The sequence below is a fragment of the Lissotriton helveticus genome, chromosome 11, assembly GCF_964261635.1.
Source record: "Lissotriton helveticus chromosome 11, aLisHel1.1, whole genome shotgun sequence".
Classification (NCBI taxonomy): domain Eukaryota; kingdom Metazoa; phylum Chordata; class Amphibia; order Caudata; family Salamandridae; genus Lissotriton; species Lissotriton helveticus.
In genome coordinates, this window is record NC_136072.1 from 790,290,223 (window position 1) to 790,308,093 (window position 17,871).

A 17,871-nucleotide genomic window follows, 5' to 3' on the forward strand; every position below is an offset into this window, starting at 1 on the left:
CTTAGAGGGACTATCCTGTCCCTTTGCCTTATGTGGGTGGGTGTGGGAGAGGTGTGGGGTGAAAGGGGTGGGGGTGGGGGGCAGGCAGGTACAAGAGCAGAGCAGAATGTATACTAACAAGCAGCTGTATTGAGTTAAGGACTAATAAATATATGTGCATTTTGAAAAATAGTCGTGCGATTCCTAGAAGAAAATTAGTAAGCTATGGATTATTGCGGTTAAACTACTTGCTCTTTGATAATGGCTAAGCTAAGGATTTGTTCATGGAACGTATGTGGACTAAATGACAGAAAGAAAAGAGGAACGGCAGCACAAATTATACAGGCTTTGAAATGTGATATACTCTGTCTACAAGAAACCCATTTGCCGTGGAGCAATAGACATCTGCTTATGGATTTGGGTATGGAGGTGGTAGGTTGTACCAGACAAGGGTCTACAACTAGAGGTGTAGCAATATTGAAGAAAAGGGGGTATGGTAGTTGCAAACGTTTAAAAGTAGACTCATATGGAAGGTGGGTGATTACTGAATACTGGATGGGGGGCAAGTCCTGGACCATCTGTGCTGTTTACGGTTCAAACTTGGACGATCCAGAATTATTGAATTTCCTTAGTCTCGAGCTGGCCGGATGGTCTGCTCCACTTATACTGTGTGGAGACTTTAATATACATTTGGAGGGGCAATTTGATATAAACAGTGATGCAGGATACTTCCGGTAGGAAAGTTAAAGTCTCTAAAGCTTTGAGAGGACTAGTGAGGGAATTTTGCTTGGTAGACGTCGGGTATGTCAAAAGTATGGGCACGCCTGGATATTGTACGATTAGATTAGATTATTTTTTTATTACCCCAAGGGCTAGCACGAACTTTAATTATCATATCTATCCTAAAATAATATCGGATCATAACCCGATCATGACAGAATTGGTGGTGGATGATATAGATGTCTCTGCACGGAAGTCATGGACGTTTGAACGGAAATTACTGGCGGACACGCGCTATATAGAACAGATGTTGAGGGGCACTGGAAGGGGCGCACATGGGCTGTAACAGGGGAATGAGTACCGGTTCTCACAGTGTAGGCCAGTGTTGAGGTGCACTGGAAGGGGTGTACATGGGCTCTAATAAATGAATGAGTACCGGTTCTTACAGTGTAGGTCAGTGTTGAGGTGCACTGGAAGGGCTGCACATGGGCTCCAACAGGGGAATGAGTACTGGTTCTCATAGTGTAGGTCAGTGTTGAGGGGCACTGGAAGGGGTGAACATGGGCTCCAACAGGGGAATGAGTACCGGTTCTTACAGTGTAGGTCAGTGTTGAGGGGCACTGGAAGGGGGGAACATGGGCTCTAATAGGGGAATGAGTACTGGTTCTCACAGACTAGGTCAATGTTGAGGGGCAATGAAGGGATGTACATGGGCTCGAATAGGGGAATGAGTACTGGTTCTCATAGGTAGGTCAGTGTTGAGGAGCATTGGAAGGTATGTACATGGGCTCGAATAGGGGAATGAGTACTGGTTCTCATAGTGTAGGTCAGTGTTGAGGTGTATTGACCATAGGTCCTCATATTAGGATAGCCGGTAGTGTGCAGGTCACTAATGAAGTGCATTTGCAGACCTGCTTCTGGGTTCTAATACTGCAGGTCAATGTTGAGGTGCACTGGCAAGCCTGCATGTAGGTGGCAATGGGACACTATACTGGGCTGCAGGTCAGTACTGAGAAAGCGTTTCAGAGGTGTGTACGGTTTCCAGGACTGGAACAGCAGCGAAGTGAACAGCTCAAGAACTGATGTATCCTTAAAGCTGTATGTAGCGTCTAGCAGTGGGACAGTAAGATGCACTGTGGCAGTGGATTAACAATTTGCAGGGGGACCCCCTCAAGTTTCGTTACACCACTGCACTGTGGGCCAGAGTAGCGGGCACTGGAGGAGCTGTGTGTGGTCTCTGCCCTGGAATAACACAGAGTGCTGTAGATCAGATGAGATGCATTTGCTGCTCTCCTTCCCTACATGTGTAGAAGATCTTATCCACAGTACTAACCATTGTACTTTCTATCTCACATATATGTTTCAGTTCCAGCTGCTGGAAAGGTAGCCACCGCACCTCCCAAGCCCAGAGCTGCAGCAAGCTGAATACAAAAGATGCAACGGAGTGCTATAATCACTTTGTGCCACCCACCCTTGTTTTTGGTTGGTCAGTGCCCAGTGGATGCATCACATACTACAGTTGAAGGATTATTAGCTTGGCAGCAAGGTCACTAACAAGCCTGGTTGCTCACCTTTGACTTCCTTTGATTTGAAGGCTGGTGCATTGCCGCAGAAATAGACATCTGGACAGTCTTGCAAGATAAACGGGTCGGACTTATAAAAAGGGTAGCACCCTGAGGATGGAAAAAGCATAAATCAGCATCCAATCACAAGTGCCAATCCCACTGAATGGATCAGGTAACCCAGGAAGTTGAAGAGGAGAGCTTGATGTACAAGTCGGGATCAGCAAAAGGTTTTCAGAGAGGCCTCTCCTTGAAGGGGCAGGGTGGTCACAGTTGGAAAGGAGAGAGATGGGTGTATGCAGTGAGGCCCTGCAGTACATAGTGAGATCCAGAGAGGAAGGAAACTGGCCTCTTATGGGAGGTGAGAATTTGAGGGGCAGACGAGAGGCCTTTCAGAAGAGGGAGGGCGACCAGGGGACTGGAAGGGAGGTCTTGAAGGAGGTCCAATGATTGGTCCTGCTGGCAACAGGGAGATATTCTGTCCCAGTGGCTAAAGGATGGGCGGTGGGAAGTCGAGGCACTGTCTGCGCCCCTTGGACCTCACCTAGAGTGTCTGGAGAAGTAGGGCTCAGGTGTCCGATCCTCAGAGTCCACTCCAGGATCTCCAGATGGTCCTCCATGTTGCTGTACTTATAGATATCACTGACATTCTGTCCCGAAGTTCCAAGGAACCTAAGGAAGCAACGAAGAGGCATGATTACCAGGACCATGGAAGGCAGGTGTGCTCACTTAACCTAGAGGCAGGATCAGCACATACATGTAAAAACAAGGTCATGTGAAAGAGGGCAGGATCAGCACATGTATGCAGAAAACAAATTCATGTGACAGTGGGCAGGGTTAGCACATGTATCATGTGAAAGAGGGCTGGAGCGACACATATGGGAAAAAAAACAAGTTCATGTGACGGAGAGCAGGACCAGTGCAAGAATGGGATCAGAACAGGAGATAGAAAATAAGGTTATGTGACAGATGGCAGGATCAGAACATGGAAGCAGAAAACATACTTGTGACAGAGGCCAAGATCAGCACATGGATGCCAAAAACAAGCCTATGCAACAAAGGGCAGGATTAGAGCAAGGAAGCAAACACAAGCCTATGTGACAGAGGGCATTATCAGAACCTGACGCAGAAAACAAGCTCATGTGACTGACAGCAGTATGAGCAGATGCATGTAGAAAACAAGTGCATGTGACAGAGCACAGTATCAGCACATGCATAATGAAAGCAAGATCATGTAACAAAAGACAGTATCAACACGTATGTAGAAAAATAGTAGAATGGTAAGAGAGGGAGACGTAGGCAATGGTGGTCTTATTACTGCGCCCAAATGACTAGAGTATATATGAACTATCGACATGTGTTACTGCACTGCAAGTATTCACTTCAGGTTAATCACACGCGTGAACATTTAAAGCCCAGTTTAAGCCACAGATGTCATGAGATGTGGGAGGGCCACATAGCACATTTATACACTTGGCATGGCAGGTGAGCACATCGTGCACACATATATTACTTACGATGGCTGAATACACCGTAGAGGTGTTGTTAATACTGTGGTGCGCTCTGGATGAGTCTACCCTAAACCAGGATCCATCAGAGGGTTTGTCGCAATGGCTTTAATGATTGCTAAGCACATGGGGACAATAACTTGGTTCAAAGGTCCTGCACCCCAAACTAAAACTTGACTTAGGATATGAGCACATGCTTCGGTAGGGCGAAAACATATGTTACACTCCGCCATGTTAAATCCAGATGAAAGACATATGGGGACTCAAGATTCGGCCTGCCATCCAAACAGGAAGTGACCAACCATGCAGAGCAGGAATGGTGTGCTGGAGATCTGGTGTGACCACTCCCAATCTGAGACACTGTATTTACTATGACTTATTGGGTGTGGGGTGAGCTTGGGGTCAGTAAGCTGGGTTAAATAGACACCAGTACTGAGACAAAATAGTGTTTGCATTATGGCAGCGGTTATGCCAATGATGTAGATGAAGGCATTTTGCACTGAGGTGTACATATACTCACAGCAGATATTTGTTCAAAGCTTATGGACATTGGGACAAAGATATGGGCTGTCAACATGCAACTATTGTAAGAGTTACAATCCTTTAAGAATGTGCGTTAACAGTTTGCCATATGATGACATTTTTGCAACAGTAATTTTGATTAATAAGGAAAATAAAGAAACATAGCTACTTAATATACTACAACTGCAACTCTAGGACCGATTATCTTCCTCTGAACATTACAGTTGAGTGGATGACAGAGGAGAAAAAATTAAAATATGCCATTCCGACCCAAAGTATGCATCTATAATCTAGTAACAAAACTATCTGCATGGAGGATGGTTTACATACTGGTTAATGCAGGTCAAGGACAGGGACGCTCAACTGTAAAGGAGTCTTGGGGAACAGGAGCACCAGAAAAAAGAGCAGGGGTGTGTAGGAAGCTGGCTCCTTATATAGTGGACCAAAATGAGATACACTGTGTAACGAGTCCAGGCAAACCCAATTGTGTTACAGAGGCACAAATGATAACCCAAATTCTCTCTTTTGAGGTAGTGTGGGTGAGCAGTTAGGCTTATCAGAGGGTAGTTTCAAGTGTTTATAGCACACACAAAGGCAGTAAGTGAGACACACACTCAATTAACAAATCCAACACCAATTTATAAAACGAATACAGATTTTTTTTTTACATGAATTTAGATACCAAGATCATCAGAATCAGGTAAGTACTTTTCGAGGTATGAATTTTTACAGGTTTCAAAAGTTCACACACTGCAATTTCTCGAGCGGTAATGTTATTCTATGGGGGAAAACATATACTGCATTTGGGCACTTGTCAGTGGCTTACGGGACCCTTCTCCTGGACTTAAGGTGAGTGCCTGGGGCGCCCGCGTGCAGAGGTATGTTTCAATGTCAGGTGCCCCATTCATTTCAATGGGGAACGGTCCGGTTGAGCAGAGGCTGCAAGCTGGGACTGGGGGGGGCCAGTCCGGGTGACCTCACGAGGTGCTCAGTCCTTGAGATTGCTCGGGCATGTAGGGACACCATTGGTCCACTTCTCCTCGGGCTGTGGGGCTTGGGTGCAGTGGTGCTTATAGGTGTTCGCGCTGCAGGAGACACTCGCAGTTTGAGGGGGTCTGCATAATGAGGCTGCAGGTGGTGACTGGCAGTCCAGTCTAGGCAAACCCGAGGGTGGGCTCAGCCTTTGAGTCTCAGGACCCCATTGGCACCGTCACCTCCCTCGGACTTGGGCTGTGGGGTGCTGGTGCAGACGTACTTTGAGGTGTCGGTGTCAGCGGTCCAAGGCTCACTCTTTGTCTTGGTTTTCCAGAAAAGAGGCAAACAGGACAGCTAGGCCACTCTCGAGTCTCACTGTCCCTGAAGACCCTTGACATACAGGTTGATCTTACTCTGTGTTTGTGTCCGGCTGGACACAGCAAACATTGGCTGTTGCAAGGTGTCAGTACCCCAGATATTGGTACTGTGAGGCTCCAGTTGGTCCTGGCATCCCCAACCTTGGAGGGAGTATGGTTCTGACTTGTGGTAGAACAGCGACCTCGTCCAGGGCAGCTGCAGCGTTGGTAGTCCCAGTAAGAGGTAGGACGGTGAAGCGGACCTTGCTTCTTTGGTGCCTGCAGCTGCAGGGGACTAGCTCTTTTACTCCAAGAGAGTTCTCTGGCGGTTTACGAAGCACTGGCAGGCCTCTGGGTTTATTGGAATCTGCACAGCTGTAGGACAAATCGGTTTCTCCACGAGGGTCGGGTGCAGCAGGGAGACTGGCAGGGTTGGTGCCAAGTCAGTAGTTGCTCCTGTGTTCTCGTGTCAGCATCCTTCTTTTTACACTCCTCCTTTGTGTACATCGAATCTGAAGTCTTGGCATCAGGGTTGCCACCTAAATAATGTATTTAGGGGTGGTACAGGGAGCGTCAGGTAGTAGCCAGAGGACCTAATACCACCAAAAACCAAGATGGTGGAATTTTCCTTGTCATGTCCACTTCAGGTAGCTCGCCTGAAGGGTGGTAGCAGCCTGAGAGTGAACACATTTCCTGACTAGCTATTTTTCACACCTATCCTGGTGCCACGTGGACCCAAGACAGGGGTAGCATTTCCACTGTTATGAGGGAGCCAGGGTCGCATATCACAGGTGGTGGAGGCCATTGAAGCCTCCAGCTTTGATATGCTGATTACTATTCATCCTTGCTTGAGGAGGTGATGAAGGTGATAATACCTCATGCCAGAGCAGGCATAGCTTTCCGGCCTCAGAGAGTGAGGGTTCTCGCCTCCAAGGGGTCTGACACGCGTCTGTGGTGGCAGGCTAGATAGGACCTGTTAGCCAATACACGAGAGGTCGGTAGGTTCTCAGGTGGTACCTCTAAGGTACACTCCGGGTGCATGTGTAATACATGCATAACTAGAATCAGTATGGGTTTATTAATAGGAGGTGTTTGATACCAAACACCATAGGTTTCAGTGAAGCCATTATGTAGCTGGGATATGCTGCAGCTCTTAGGGACCCTCTTTAGTACTTATGCCCTAGGTAGCAGGGGTACCACTTACTAGGGGCTTACAGAGGTGCTAAAGGCCTGGCTAATTGGGGATCAGTTGATCAGTTACCATTGTTACAACCATCCCGTACACTAACACAACGCAGCCCTGCTCGAATACCAGCCCACCCTCCCACCTGCACGCGAATTCCCTGGTCAGTCATTCACCTCTGACTGCCACCCCCACCTCCACCACCTACCCCACGATGGACAACATCATGGCCACCCTCATTCAGATCAAAGAAGACATACACACCATCAAAGAACTACTCTCCACACACCCCATACACCCCTCACCCACCTCCACCTCCCCTCCCAACTTGTCCCCTACCCCTCCGACTGACTCCCTCACTCAACACGCCCCACACCGGGCGTCAATCCCTGCTCATAGGCGCAGCAACTGCCCTCGTCCCCCTTGTCGCCCATGCAACCCCTCACACAACTACACATCCCCGCCCAACTTGTCCCCCACCCTTCCGATTAACTCTCTCACTCAACTCTCCACCAACCTGACCCCAATCCCAGCTCGAAATCGCAACAACCGCCCTCGTCGCACCCACAACCCTACTTCTGACCTCGACACACTCGCCCTTCTCCGCTCCTATGACCCAGCCCCCCAAAATCACACAACCACCCCACACCTCACCATTCCCACGATACACTCAAATCCCCTGAGACCCCCCTCACTAAACAGCAGAGTCTCCATCCCCAAAAACCTTAGAAAAATCCCTCTCTCTCTAGAACCATCTACCACCCTCAACACACCCCGTCTCAAATGCACTCTCCTCAACTGCAGATCAGCCTCGAAACATTCCGCCGCCATTGCTGATCTCCTCTTATCACTGGACCTTGACCTAATCATCCTGACTGAAACCTGGCTAACTGAATCTTCGACACCTATAATGGACATTCTGGTTCCTCCCAACTACCACATTATCAGGCTCGACAGATCAGGCAAAATAGGTGGTGGAATCGCATGCATCTACAGGAGCAACCTCTCTGTTCGGAAAGTCAATTCCACCTCCCTACCATCCCCAACATCCTGGGAATACATCTGCCTCGACATTATTAGTGAGGGCAAACCGATATGCTCTCTTCACAGCATTTACCACCCACCTAGGGACAACTTCACCTTTTCCCAACAAATCATGGACATGATCTCAACCAATTCCGGACGGCAGCTCACCCAAATATACCTTGGTGACTTCAACCTCCACTGGAACGATCGCAATGACGCGGTGGTAAATAGTCTTAAAAATTTCCTCGATGCCCTTAACCTCACCCAAATATGCAACAGCCCGACCCACGAGAAAGGTTCTACCCTCGACCTGATCATCGCCAAAGAGGACTCTATCCAACTCGAGTCCATCCAACCCTGTGACTGGTCAGATCATCATATTGTCACATTCTTCATCAATGAAAAAGTTAAAGTTAACCCGGCTCAATTCTCCAAGCCCAAAGTCTGGAAAAGAGACATGAAAAAAATCAACCCAGGCTCTTTGCCCCCTAACAGTTGCAATCTTCTACTCCCACCGACAGGCGCTACGGACGTTCAAACCCTGACTGACCACTATCTCAACGCTATGACCTCTATAATTAATGAGGCTGCACCTATGCAGCTAAAAAGAGTCTCTACTAAAATCTCCAATCCATGGTACGACGGGAGTCTCAATGAGGATAGACGAGACATGCGAATGGCAGAGCGTACCTGGAGATCAGCCCCCTCTGCAATGCACCTAAAAGATCTGAAGAAAAAGAGAAACGCCTACTTCAGGAAAATAAAACGCTCAAAATCAGACTTCTTCAGCCTACAGCTGGACCAAGCAAAAAACCGCCCGAGAAAATTGTTTGAGCTAATCAGATCACAATCCAAGGATCAACCCCAACCACTCAACACTGTGCGTGAGGCACCCTCCTGTGAAGACTTCGCTGCTTTCTTTATCCAAAAAACTGACAACATAAAGAGCGATCTCCTCATTGACGCAAGCCTCTACTCCAAACCCCAGTGCCTAGCACCCACTGAACCAAAAAACAATGCTACATGGTCAACCTTTGGCACATACTCGGAAGAAGAAATTGGCAAACTGCTCAGCACCCTGAAACCATCCAATCACCTCACGGACCCCCTTCCTGCTACCGCAGTAAAAGACTTTACCCCTTTGCTTCTCCCGCTCTGGACTAAAATTATCAACAGCTCTCTCCAACAAGGAAGCATACCTGACTCCCTCAAAGTTGGTCAGGTCACACCTCTACTAAAGAAACCTACAGCCGACCCCTCTGATCTCAACAATTACCGTCCCATTACCAATATTCCCACCCTCGCCAAACTGCTGGAAAAATGCGCACAACTACAATTGACTAAACACATTGAACAATTTGATCTCCTCAACCCTCACCAGTCAGGCTTCCAAGCAGGACACAGTACAGAAACTGCTATGACTCACATAATTGACGACGCACTTCAAATGCTAGACCAAAACGACAACTGCCTCCTCATCCTTCTTGATCTCTCTTCAGCATTCGACACCGTTAAACATGAGAATTTACTAAAACTACTAAACACAAGAATGGGTTTATCTGGAACTGTTCTCAAGTGGTTCACTTCCTTTCTTCACAACAGGTCGCAGAAATTCAAGAGCAACAACCTGATGTCCTCGCCAATACCTGTAACGCTAGGCGTCCCCCAAGGATCCTCTCTATCCCCAACTCTGTTCAACCTAGTCATGGAACCTCTCACTACCTTGCTACAAGCATCCAATGTACACTTTCACATGTACGCCGATGACACCCAACTTTATCTCAAACTGCAGTCCCCCAAAGACATCTTGCTACTGAACTCAACGATCAGATGCACCCAATCCTGGCTTGCCGATAACCATCTTAAACTCAATGCCCTGAAAACAGAGTTCCTTCTGATCTCACCTCCAGCGAAGATCTCCACCACTCAGATTTGGCTTAAACACCTAACCGCACTCAATGTCCAACCCACCGTCGTGGACTCAGCAAAATCCTTAGGCATAACACTTGACACCAATCTCAACATGCAGCAACATATCAGCAAGGCAACAAAGGGAGCGAACTTTCAGATCAATACTCTGAGGAAACTTAAACCCTTCCTCCCAGCCAAAGACTTCCAAACCGCAGTACAAGCACTAGTCATCCCTCGAATTGAATACGGCAGCATCGCCCTCTGCGGACTCCCCCTAACTACAACCGCACCCCTAAGAGCTTCTCTAAACGCTGCAGCGAGACTCATCACTGGGTCAAAAAAGCACTGCCATATTACCCCTGACCTGAAATCCCTGAACTGGCTGCCTTTTGAAGCCAGAATACATCTGAAAATCGCCTGCATGACACACAAGGCGATACACCTAAACTCACCCGGCTACCTCGCTCAGAAACTGACAATCTCTGGCGGAGCTAGAAACACTAGAGGCACAAACAATCTTCTGCTGAAACCTCGAAGATTGCGGAAGGAAAAAACATATAAGCGCTCCTTCTCAGGAATGGCGCCTAGGATCTGGAACTCACTCCCGCCCGAAACCAGGCTTATCTCTTCCACTACACTCTTTAAAAATGAAGTAAAAGCTATCCTCATGGCTAAATACACTTGAACTATTATCTCGAACGCTGTTAATACTCTGCACCGATCTGCACTACATGTTTGACCACTTTGCTTATTTGTATTAATTTGTCTTATTACTCACATGATTGGCTTTGCAACCACCTATTTGTACTGTTTGACCTACTGATTTATCTGACTGACTATGCTCCCTCATGTACCCCTCTTTGTAAAGCGCTCTGATATCTGCAAAGATCTTATTCGCGCTATATAAAACTTTCAAAATAAATAAATTGTTTGGGGAAAGAACCTGGTTAGTAGGAACCCAGTACACTCCACTCAAAGTTGCATCAAATACCAGGCAAATGGTGGGTGGACTACTGCAGCAATAAAACTGTTTCCTAAATGGGAAAATGAAGGGGAAAAAGACATGTGTTCAGTGGACATGGGTACTCTCACATATCCAGACTTTCAGCACAGCAATACCAGTTACAATGGGGCATGAGATAATAAATCTGTCCTAAGTATAGGGATACAACAGGGAATCAAGAAACCAAGACACTAGTAGCCTCCGACACTAGCCGTAGAATTCAAATCAGGAACAATAGACCTAAAATAAGAAACAGGGTGGTCATTAACATTTTACTATAATAAATGCCACACAACCACTATGGTTGGTTAGAAGGGCACAGGTTATATTGCTTGTAGAAGAAATCAATGCTATAGCTGAAATGGGTAAAATGGAGGTTCTAAGACACAAAGCCATCCTGCAATGCCTGTAGTGGATTAATCCATGGCATAAGCCTTAATCACAAAAGTTAGGTTGGGGTGGGTCACATAATATGTGTCCGTCCTCACTGAAGCACAAACTTAGGTAAAATCAATAACCTACAAACCACATCAAGCAAACCATCTTCCTTTCTCACTGAAAACCTTTGTGTGGTTTTATTTCTGCAATCATGTTCATGATGTATAGCTGTTGTGGCAGCGATCATAGATAGATAGCATCAAACACTTTATCATATCTTCATCAACTATATTAATTCGGGAATCAGCCTCCCATAAGATAATTATTATGCCAGTAATAATGCACCAGCAGAGAGTGATTGTAAAAGTGCAAGTAATCAAACACCCATCAGTTATTTATTGTGTTGGTAATTATGTACCCACCAAAAATAATTTAGGTACAATAAACTGATGCATCAACATTACTTGTTTAATATGTTTTACGTAAGTATTTTAGAGTATTTATCAATTGTAGTAAAACAGACAGACAGATAAATACGTATATAGAGCGAAATGGAGATGTGGGCTAAGTGTGCCCGCAGTACGTGGTCAGAGTTTTTCGTGGCAGAGCTGTATGTTAGTCAGAGAATTCTAGGTACCAGTGCAGTGACCTCACCTGACGCCATCGATGATTGCCTGGTAGGGGTTGGTGACCAGCTGCAGGGTGGAGTACACCGCAGCCTGTGGGAACATGCAGTGATGCAGAGGCTGCTGTGGGAGAGTGTAATTGGTAGGGTCGTACTGCCCGGGCATCACGTCCACAGAAACGGAGGCCTGAAATGTAAAACAAATACATCAGCCAACCACAAATCTCAATCACAGCACTAAGTTTCTGAACACCAACCAACTACAGAACTCAACCTCAAAAATAAATTCCTGTAGTTGGAGTGCGACGGCTCTCAACCACTAAATGTCTTTGGTGCAACAGCCATGCCAATATCTATAACTGAACTCAACAATAAGTCTGGGCAGTGAACTCCGCTCCACTCGCAGAGTTTTTTCCTCACTCGCGCATGTCAAGTGGCGAGCGAGAGTGAGGAAAATCCTCCTCCTGTCGAGATTTTTCCTCTCTCGTAAATGTCAAGTTGGCGACATTTCTCAACGTGGGCGTTCGGATTTCTCATTGCGAGTGGTCGTGTATGCTCACGACCGCTCACGTTGAGAAACCAGCTGTTCGCATTAAGAAAGCTGCTGCTCGAGTAAAAATTCTACTTGAGCGGCACAAAGGAAGCAGCGCCCGCTTGCGCTGTGTATGGTGCCATTCGCGACGATTGCACAGTGCGTGCAAACACCTGGCACTGAAAATCACAGCAAATGGCATTTATCTAATGCACTTCGCCACTTGCGGAGCTCCGTGTAGCGCAGCAGAGTGTTTTTTTGCACTTCGCGGACTTCCACCTAGCAGAACTCTGCAATCGCCGCCCAGGCTTACTCATCAACTGTTGGAAGGACAGCACCACAGCTAATGTCAATGCTTTAGCTACACAAGTAGGGGTGAGGGATGTCTTTAACTCTGTCTACACATAAAATAAACAATGTTATTCACTTTTTTCGATCTGCTTGTCTCATCAAAAAGACATTTTGTGGTCATACTTCCTTCCTGTCGTCCTCATTGTCTGATGTCAATGCTCAAAGTTACCCCTCTCCAGCCATTTGCAAATACACAGAATTCTCTTCAGTACTGAAAAGACATAGTCCTCTGCCACCCCGACAGCCTTTACTCCGTCTGCCAATCTCTGAACTATGGCCAAAGTGTTCTCAATTGGCATCGATATAAACCAAAATGAAATTTACATGCTATATTAATCTCTGGCAGCACACTCGCTACGACACACCCATACTTTGCCTGAAAACTCAGAAAATCAAAGCCAGCAAGCACTTAGGAAATATTTCCGTGGACGTGACCCCATAAGTTGAACCAACACTAGTCATTACTGGCATAGCCTTTGACGTCTCTCTTTCCAGAAAAGCAGGGGAAATACTCAAACAAAAATGTGGCCATGGTCCTGGCCGCTGTAGGTGTATGTCGAGATGCGTTGGTGACTTAAGTTTAGTAGGACATCCTCCAAGTTGCATGACAAAGAAGCATGCTGCCCTAGTGTGTAAGGGGTTAGCTCAAGTCAGGGAGTGGTGATAAACAAAAGGGAGGGAGATGTATTCCATTTACTGTATTGCATATTTTATTAATTTGTGGAGTGTGACGTGCAGAGGTTACATTATATGGTTGAGAGGAAATTACCAGTGGGTGGTAACTAAAAAACAATGCTTGAGACGTTGAAAGGCTTCTACACCAAACATACTGCAGAGTCCCACGGAGTGTTCATAACATACTCTGTCCATATGGGCGACTGGAGGGTGCTCTATGGATTTAAAAAGTTGGTGTTTCGAGGATATGTGGAAGTTCATGGAGGGATGTGTTCCAGTGGAGAAGGACATGAAGTAAAATCATCTGAATACAGAGACAGTGCAGGGGATTATGAGTGGTGAGATCTTATTGGGTGCATGATCAGTAGGGCAAAAGGAGAATACATGTTGACTGTCTACAGATGGTAACAAGGTGGAGTACGCACAAGGGCAGATTTAAAGACAAGAAGGACAAACATGGTAAGGGATTAAGAGTTCACTGTGATTCAGCTGCTTAATGGCTACAAGTCAAAGCGGAGACAGATTAGGAATGGTACAGGTAACGGCAACCAAAGTGAGTGCTTATTACAGGTGTTGGGAAGAGTGTCTTACAGCCCTTCAGCTTGCTGAGAGCTTTAGTATTAACTGTTACTCTCCCAACCTCACACCTGTGTGTCGGGATAGAAGCAGAAATCGTATTGCTGGATATGGGATTTCTCAGGAGTGAGGCAGGTTTTTCTGGAGTGTCTTTGAACCTTTTTCAAGGCTATGACAGGCACCGTGGGGACGTGCCTTTAGCAGTGATAGTGTGTGTCCACCCTGCAGAGCTCCATCTGAATGTCTCCCTTCCTCTGAATTGCCCCAGGCACGGCCCACACCCATAAGCCCTAGCACAAGTCTGGGCATTGAATGACGGAGTCAAGTCCGGAGTGAGATGCTCTTTCAACGGGTAATTGAATTAAAATAACATTTGTATAGCGCATGGCTACCCGGAGGCATCTCAGCACTGGTAGCAGCAGTAGTAGGGAGTTTTACCAGTTAAGGAAAAAGCCAAGATTTTAACAATTTGTGAAAGGCTAGGTGGTTGGTTTCTACACGTAGGTGGGGAGGAAGGGAGTTCCAGAGCCTGGCCAAGTTAAAAGAGAATTGCCGACCCAAGCTACTGGCTTACCTGATCCTAGGGACAATGACAAGATTCATAGTCTTGGAGCAAAGGCTTCTGTTGGGCCGGTAGGACTGGATGGTGCTATGAAAAATGGCGGGCCTGTTACAGCTAGAGACTTGTGGATAATACATAGGGCTTTGAAATTGACTCTCTCCCGGACTGGCTGCCAGTGGAGTGATCTCAAGGCTGGTTCACAGTGATCACAATAGAGAGGACCAGCACCTGCTGGGCCTGCACTCACACTCAGCTGCAGCAGAATCTCATCCAGCATCTTAATGGACTCCACACTAGCAGCCTGGGTCTTCTTTGTCAAGTACTTGGCCTGAAAAAATAAGATGAGCCACTGTGTAAATACATAGACACTTTTGTCATTACACAAAGCTGCTACACAGACATAAGACACTCAAACACACAGGACAGATACAGCGCAAATAGCAGCTGCTGAAGTATTACTCACACATAGCACAATCACAACCGATAACAGCAGTTTCCATCACAAATGGACACAGTATGGGCACTAGCAATGCAAACTACCTTCAAAGAGTGCATGGATAGAGACATTATAAGCTTCCAGCACAAATAACTGCTATTTCCATGCTATATTGGGGTTTACCTTATTCAGTGTATCTTTGCTCTGCGTGCTCTTGCTCAGAAGGTTGCCTGCCAGGATAACGCGGGAAATCTGTGCGGCACTGGTCTGCTCCCCTTCGTCGCCCACCTGGCCGGTGACCACATCCAGCAAAAGCTGCAGGCCGAGGAGGCTTTCTCCACTCCCACTGCCCAGTCCCAGGCCTGAAGCCAGCAGCACAAACCTGTTCCAGCAAGATTAGGGAACGAATGAGAACTAACACAAACTCTCTCCAATTCAGTTACTCCAAGGGCACATTAAAGTCTATGGCACTACGTGGGTCCCTCTGCACTCTTTCCTATAATTAGCAGAACCCTAAAAAGGGATTTCATAAAGAGAATAGAGACAAGTGATTTTTGGGTGAGCCAGTTATTTTTCTACCTCTCTCAAAGATAATGAGTCTGTTCAAGTCCTGCTCTCCTTCCTACAACCACAAGTGCAGGAAAAGGCTATTGACTGGTGTTAGGAATGAAGAAGAATTCTTACCACGTCCAGACTGACCATACTGCCCATTCCAGTCTAGATAGAGGTATTCTCTTATAAGAGAGGAGTAGGTCATGCCCACATCTGGGAATATGTTAAAAGCAAAACTTTAAGCATTCGATTTTCACTTTAGCTCTTAATGAAACAAGTTGCAGTGGACTCTCCCAGCTCATGTCGCTTTGGTTTCTCGCTAAAATCAATGTATTTTTAAAGCAGTGGGATTATTCTTGACTAATCCCCATGTACCAGACTTATGTTGACTATAGTATTACATACAGTCCACTAGATCTAATTTGAAGTGTGTCTAGTTTATGTCCTGTACATGTATTAAAGTATATCCAGAATCCAAGGATGTTGTGTAACAAAGTTTATTAGAATCTGTTCCCCGAGCATCCTTTAGTCAAGTAGCAGGAATATAACTGCCTTTCAATTCCAATCATAATAGAATTTGTCATGTTTGCTAAAGACACAATCCAAAGACTGAGTTCCCCAAGGCACTTTATAAGCATTACAGATCACTACAATATGCATGCATCTAAATAGTCTGGAAATAAATATGTGTTTTTCTTAATTCGTCAGAGATTAATGCCATTGGTTGAAACGTGTTCACATCTGTTACATTCTGCTTTGTATATATTTATTGTAGTTATGTCCCTTTAAACTCTGTGCATCATTTAGTTGTGTTCCTATTCTACTTAGAATTCCCACTGCTGCTAGGCACCAGGTCAGTTGTACTGTTCCTGCCTGCCAGCCAGATGCAGTTTATTGCTGTGCCGCATTCTTTGGATTAAATTTCTTAAATCTATATGTTTCAGTCTGATCTGTAACATATTTTGGCGACGAGGGTCAGCTAAGAAGATCACATGCTCCACCAACATCATAGCGGCACAGGCGTGGAGTGAAATGCTATTTTAAAAGGAATTATCAAACTAACCTGGATTATAATTTGGAAGAAGTATTGCACTCGTGAAGTCATCTTGCTTCGTTTTCCAGGAAACCCGAATTTTCTATCTACTTTGACTCGGGAGTATAGGAATTTATACCTTTTTGGCTGTTTCCTGTGAAGAAGTTAACATTTGAAGCTGACTGGTTGCTTCGCGAGGGAGATTAAACTTACTGGACAACTTCTTGGCGTGTGCGCCTGCATCTTGTCCACGAGACAGCGTCTGAATATTCTGTACCCGCGAGAGAATCTTCTCAGTATTTCCGTGTACAGGAAAATTGACGCGATGCAACGTATTACGTCATTGGAACAAACGTGGCGGCCATTTTATTTAACCAGTCTCCATAGCAACGTGTCACCGACTGAAAGGCTGTTACGAAGGATTTATACACGGTGCATTTACGATATTTAACAGCATTATTTTATTTTCTCGGAAAAGAAGTTATTTACTCTTGTGTTCTTTAAACAAAGGAAATATTGTTTTATTTATTATACTTGACACAGGTTAGACATTTATTTGTGGAATTCGACGCATGAATAACTTGGATGGAAATAATCTTTATTATTATTTAACAATTCAGGAATATTTCATCATCACATACTCATTACCATTCCGTTATATATAATTATTATTATTATTTATTTATTTTTGTAATCTTTGTGGTATTATTTATTTTTCAAAAGACTGAACTTATGGCCATGCAATTTGATCCTCCAGATAAATTTTTGCAGCATAAAGGGGATCCTCCTTTGCCATGGACACGGTGGAAGGAAGAATTTATCAATTACATGAAGGCCATAGATGGCGAACGCATGGGAGCAGAGAGAAAAAAGAGCATTCTTTTACATTGTTTAGGGTCTGAGGGTCAAATGGTGTTTAGGGCTCTGCCACAGATTCCACCCTCTGAAGAGGAGGGTGAGGGCACTAATGTTTATAAGAAAGCCTTATTAAGATTAGAGAAGAGGTTTAAACCTGTTACAAATATTGCTTTGAACAGGTATAAGTTGTATACCAGAGCGCAATTAGATACAGAGTCGTTTGATGATTTTATTACTGCTTTGAGGTCATTATCCATACATTGTAACTTTGGTAGTATGTGTGATGAAATGTTAAGAGACCAAATTATTGTGCATGTAAAAAATAAGAAAACACAGGAACGGTTGTGGGAATTGGGTGATCCAAAGTTATCTGAAGCTATTGCCATTGCAAAATCGTTAGAACAGTCTGAAAAGTGGATGAGTACTATTAAGAAACACACAGAACAGAAGCCTGATTCTGTGGATGAAGTATGTTTGGTAAAACGCACAGAATCAGTTAGCAATGGAAAAGCACATCCTAATTATAATTTCAATTCTAATAAGATCAA

At 45.4% G+C, this 17,871-nt stretch overlaps 1 protein-coding gene across 2 annotated transcripts in view; it reads right to left on the reverse strand.

Annotated features, from left to right (window-relative positions):
- Positions 1 to 17,871, reverse strand: part of POLD2 (DNA polymerase delta 2, accessory subunit) — a 48,787-nt gene that overhangs the window by 3,861 nt on the left and 27,055 nt on the right. For both annotated transcript variants that reach the window (XM_078666751.1, XM_078666752.1), the window contains exons 6-10: positions 15,064 to 15,262; positions 14,692 to 14,772; positions 11,778 to 11,935; positions 2,806 to 2,933; positions 2,271 to 2,372 (exon numbers count right to left, since the gene is read on the reverse strand). In XM_078666751.1, coding sequence (XP_078522877.1) covers positions 2,271 to 2,372; positions 2,806 to 2,933; positions 11,778 to 11,935; positions 14,692 to 14,772; positions 15,064 to 15,262 — 668 coding nt within the window. The remainder of the gene's footprint in view (positions 1 to 2,270; positions 2,373 to 2,805; positions 2,934 to 11,777; positions 11,936 to 14,691; positions 14,773 to 15,063; positions 15,263 to 17,871) is intronic.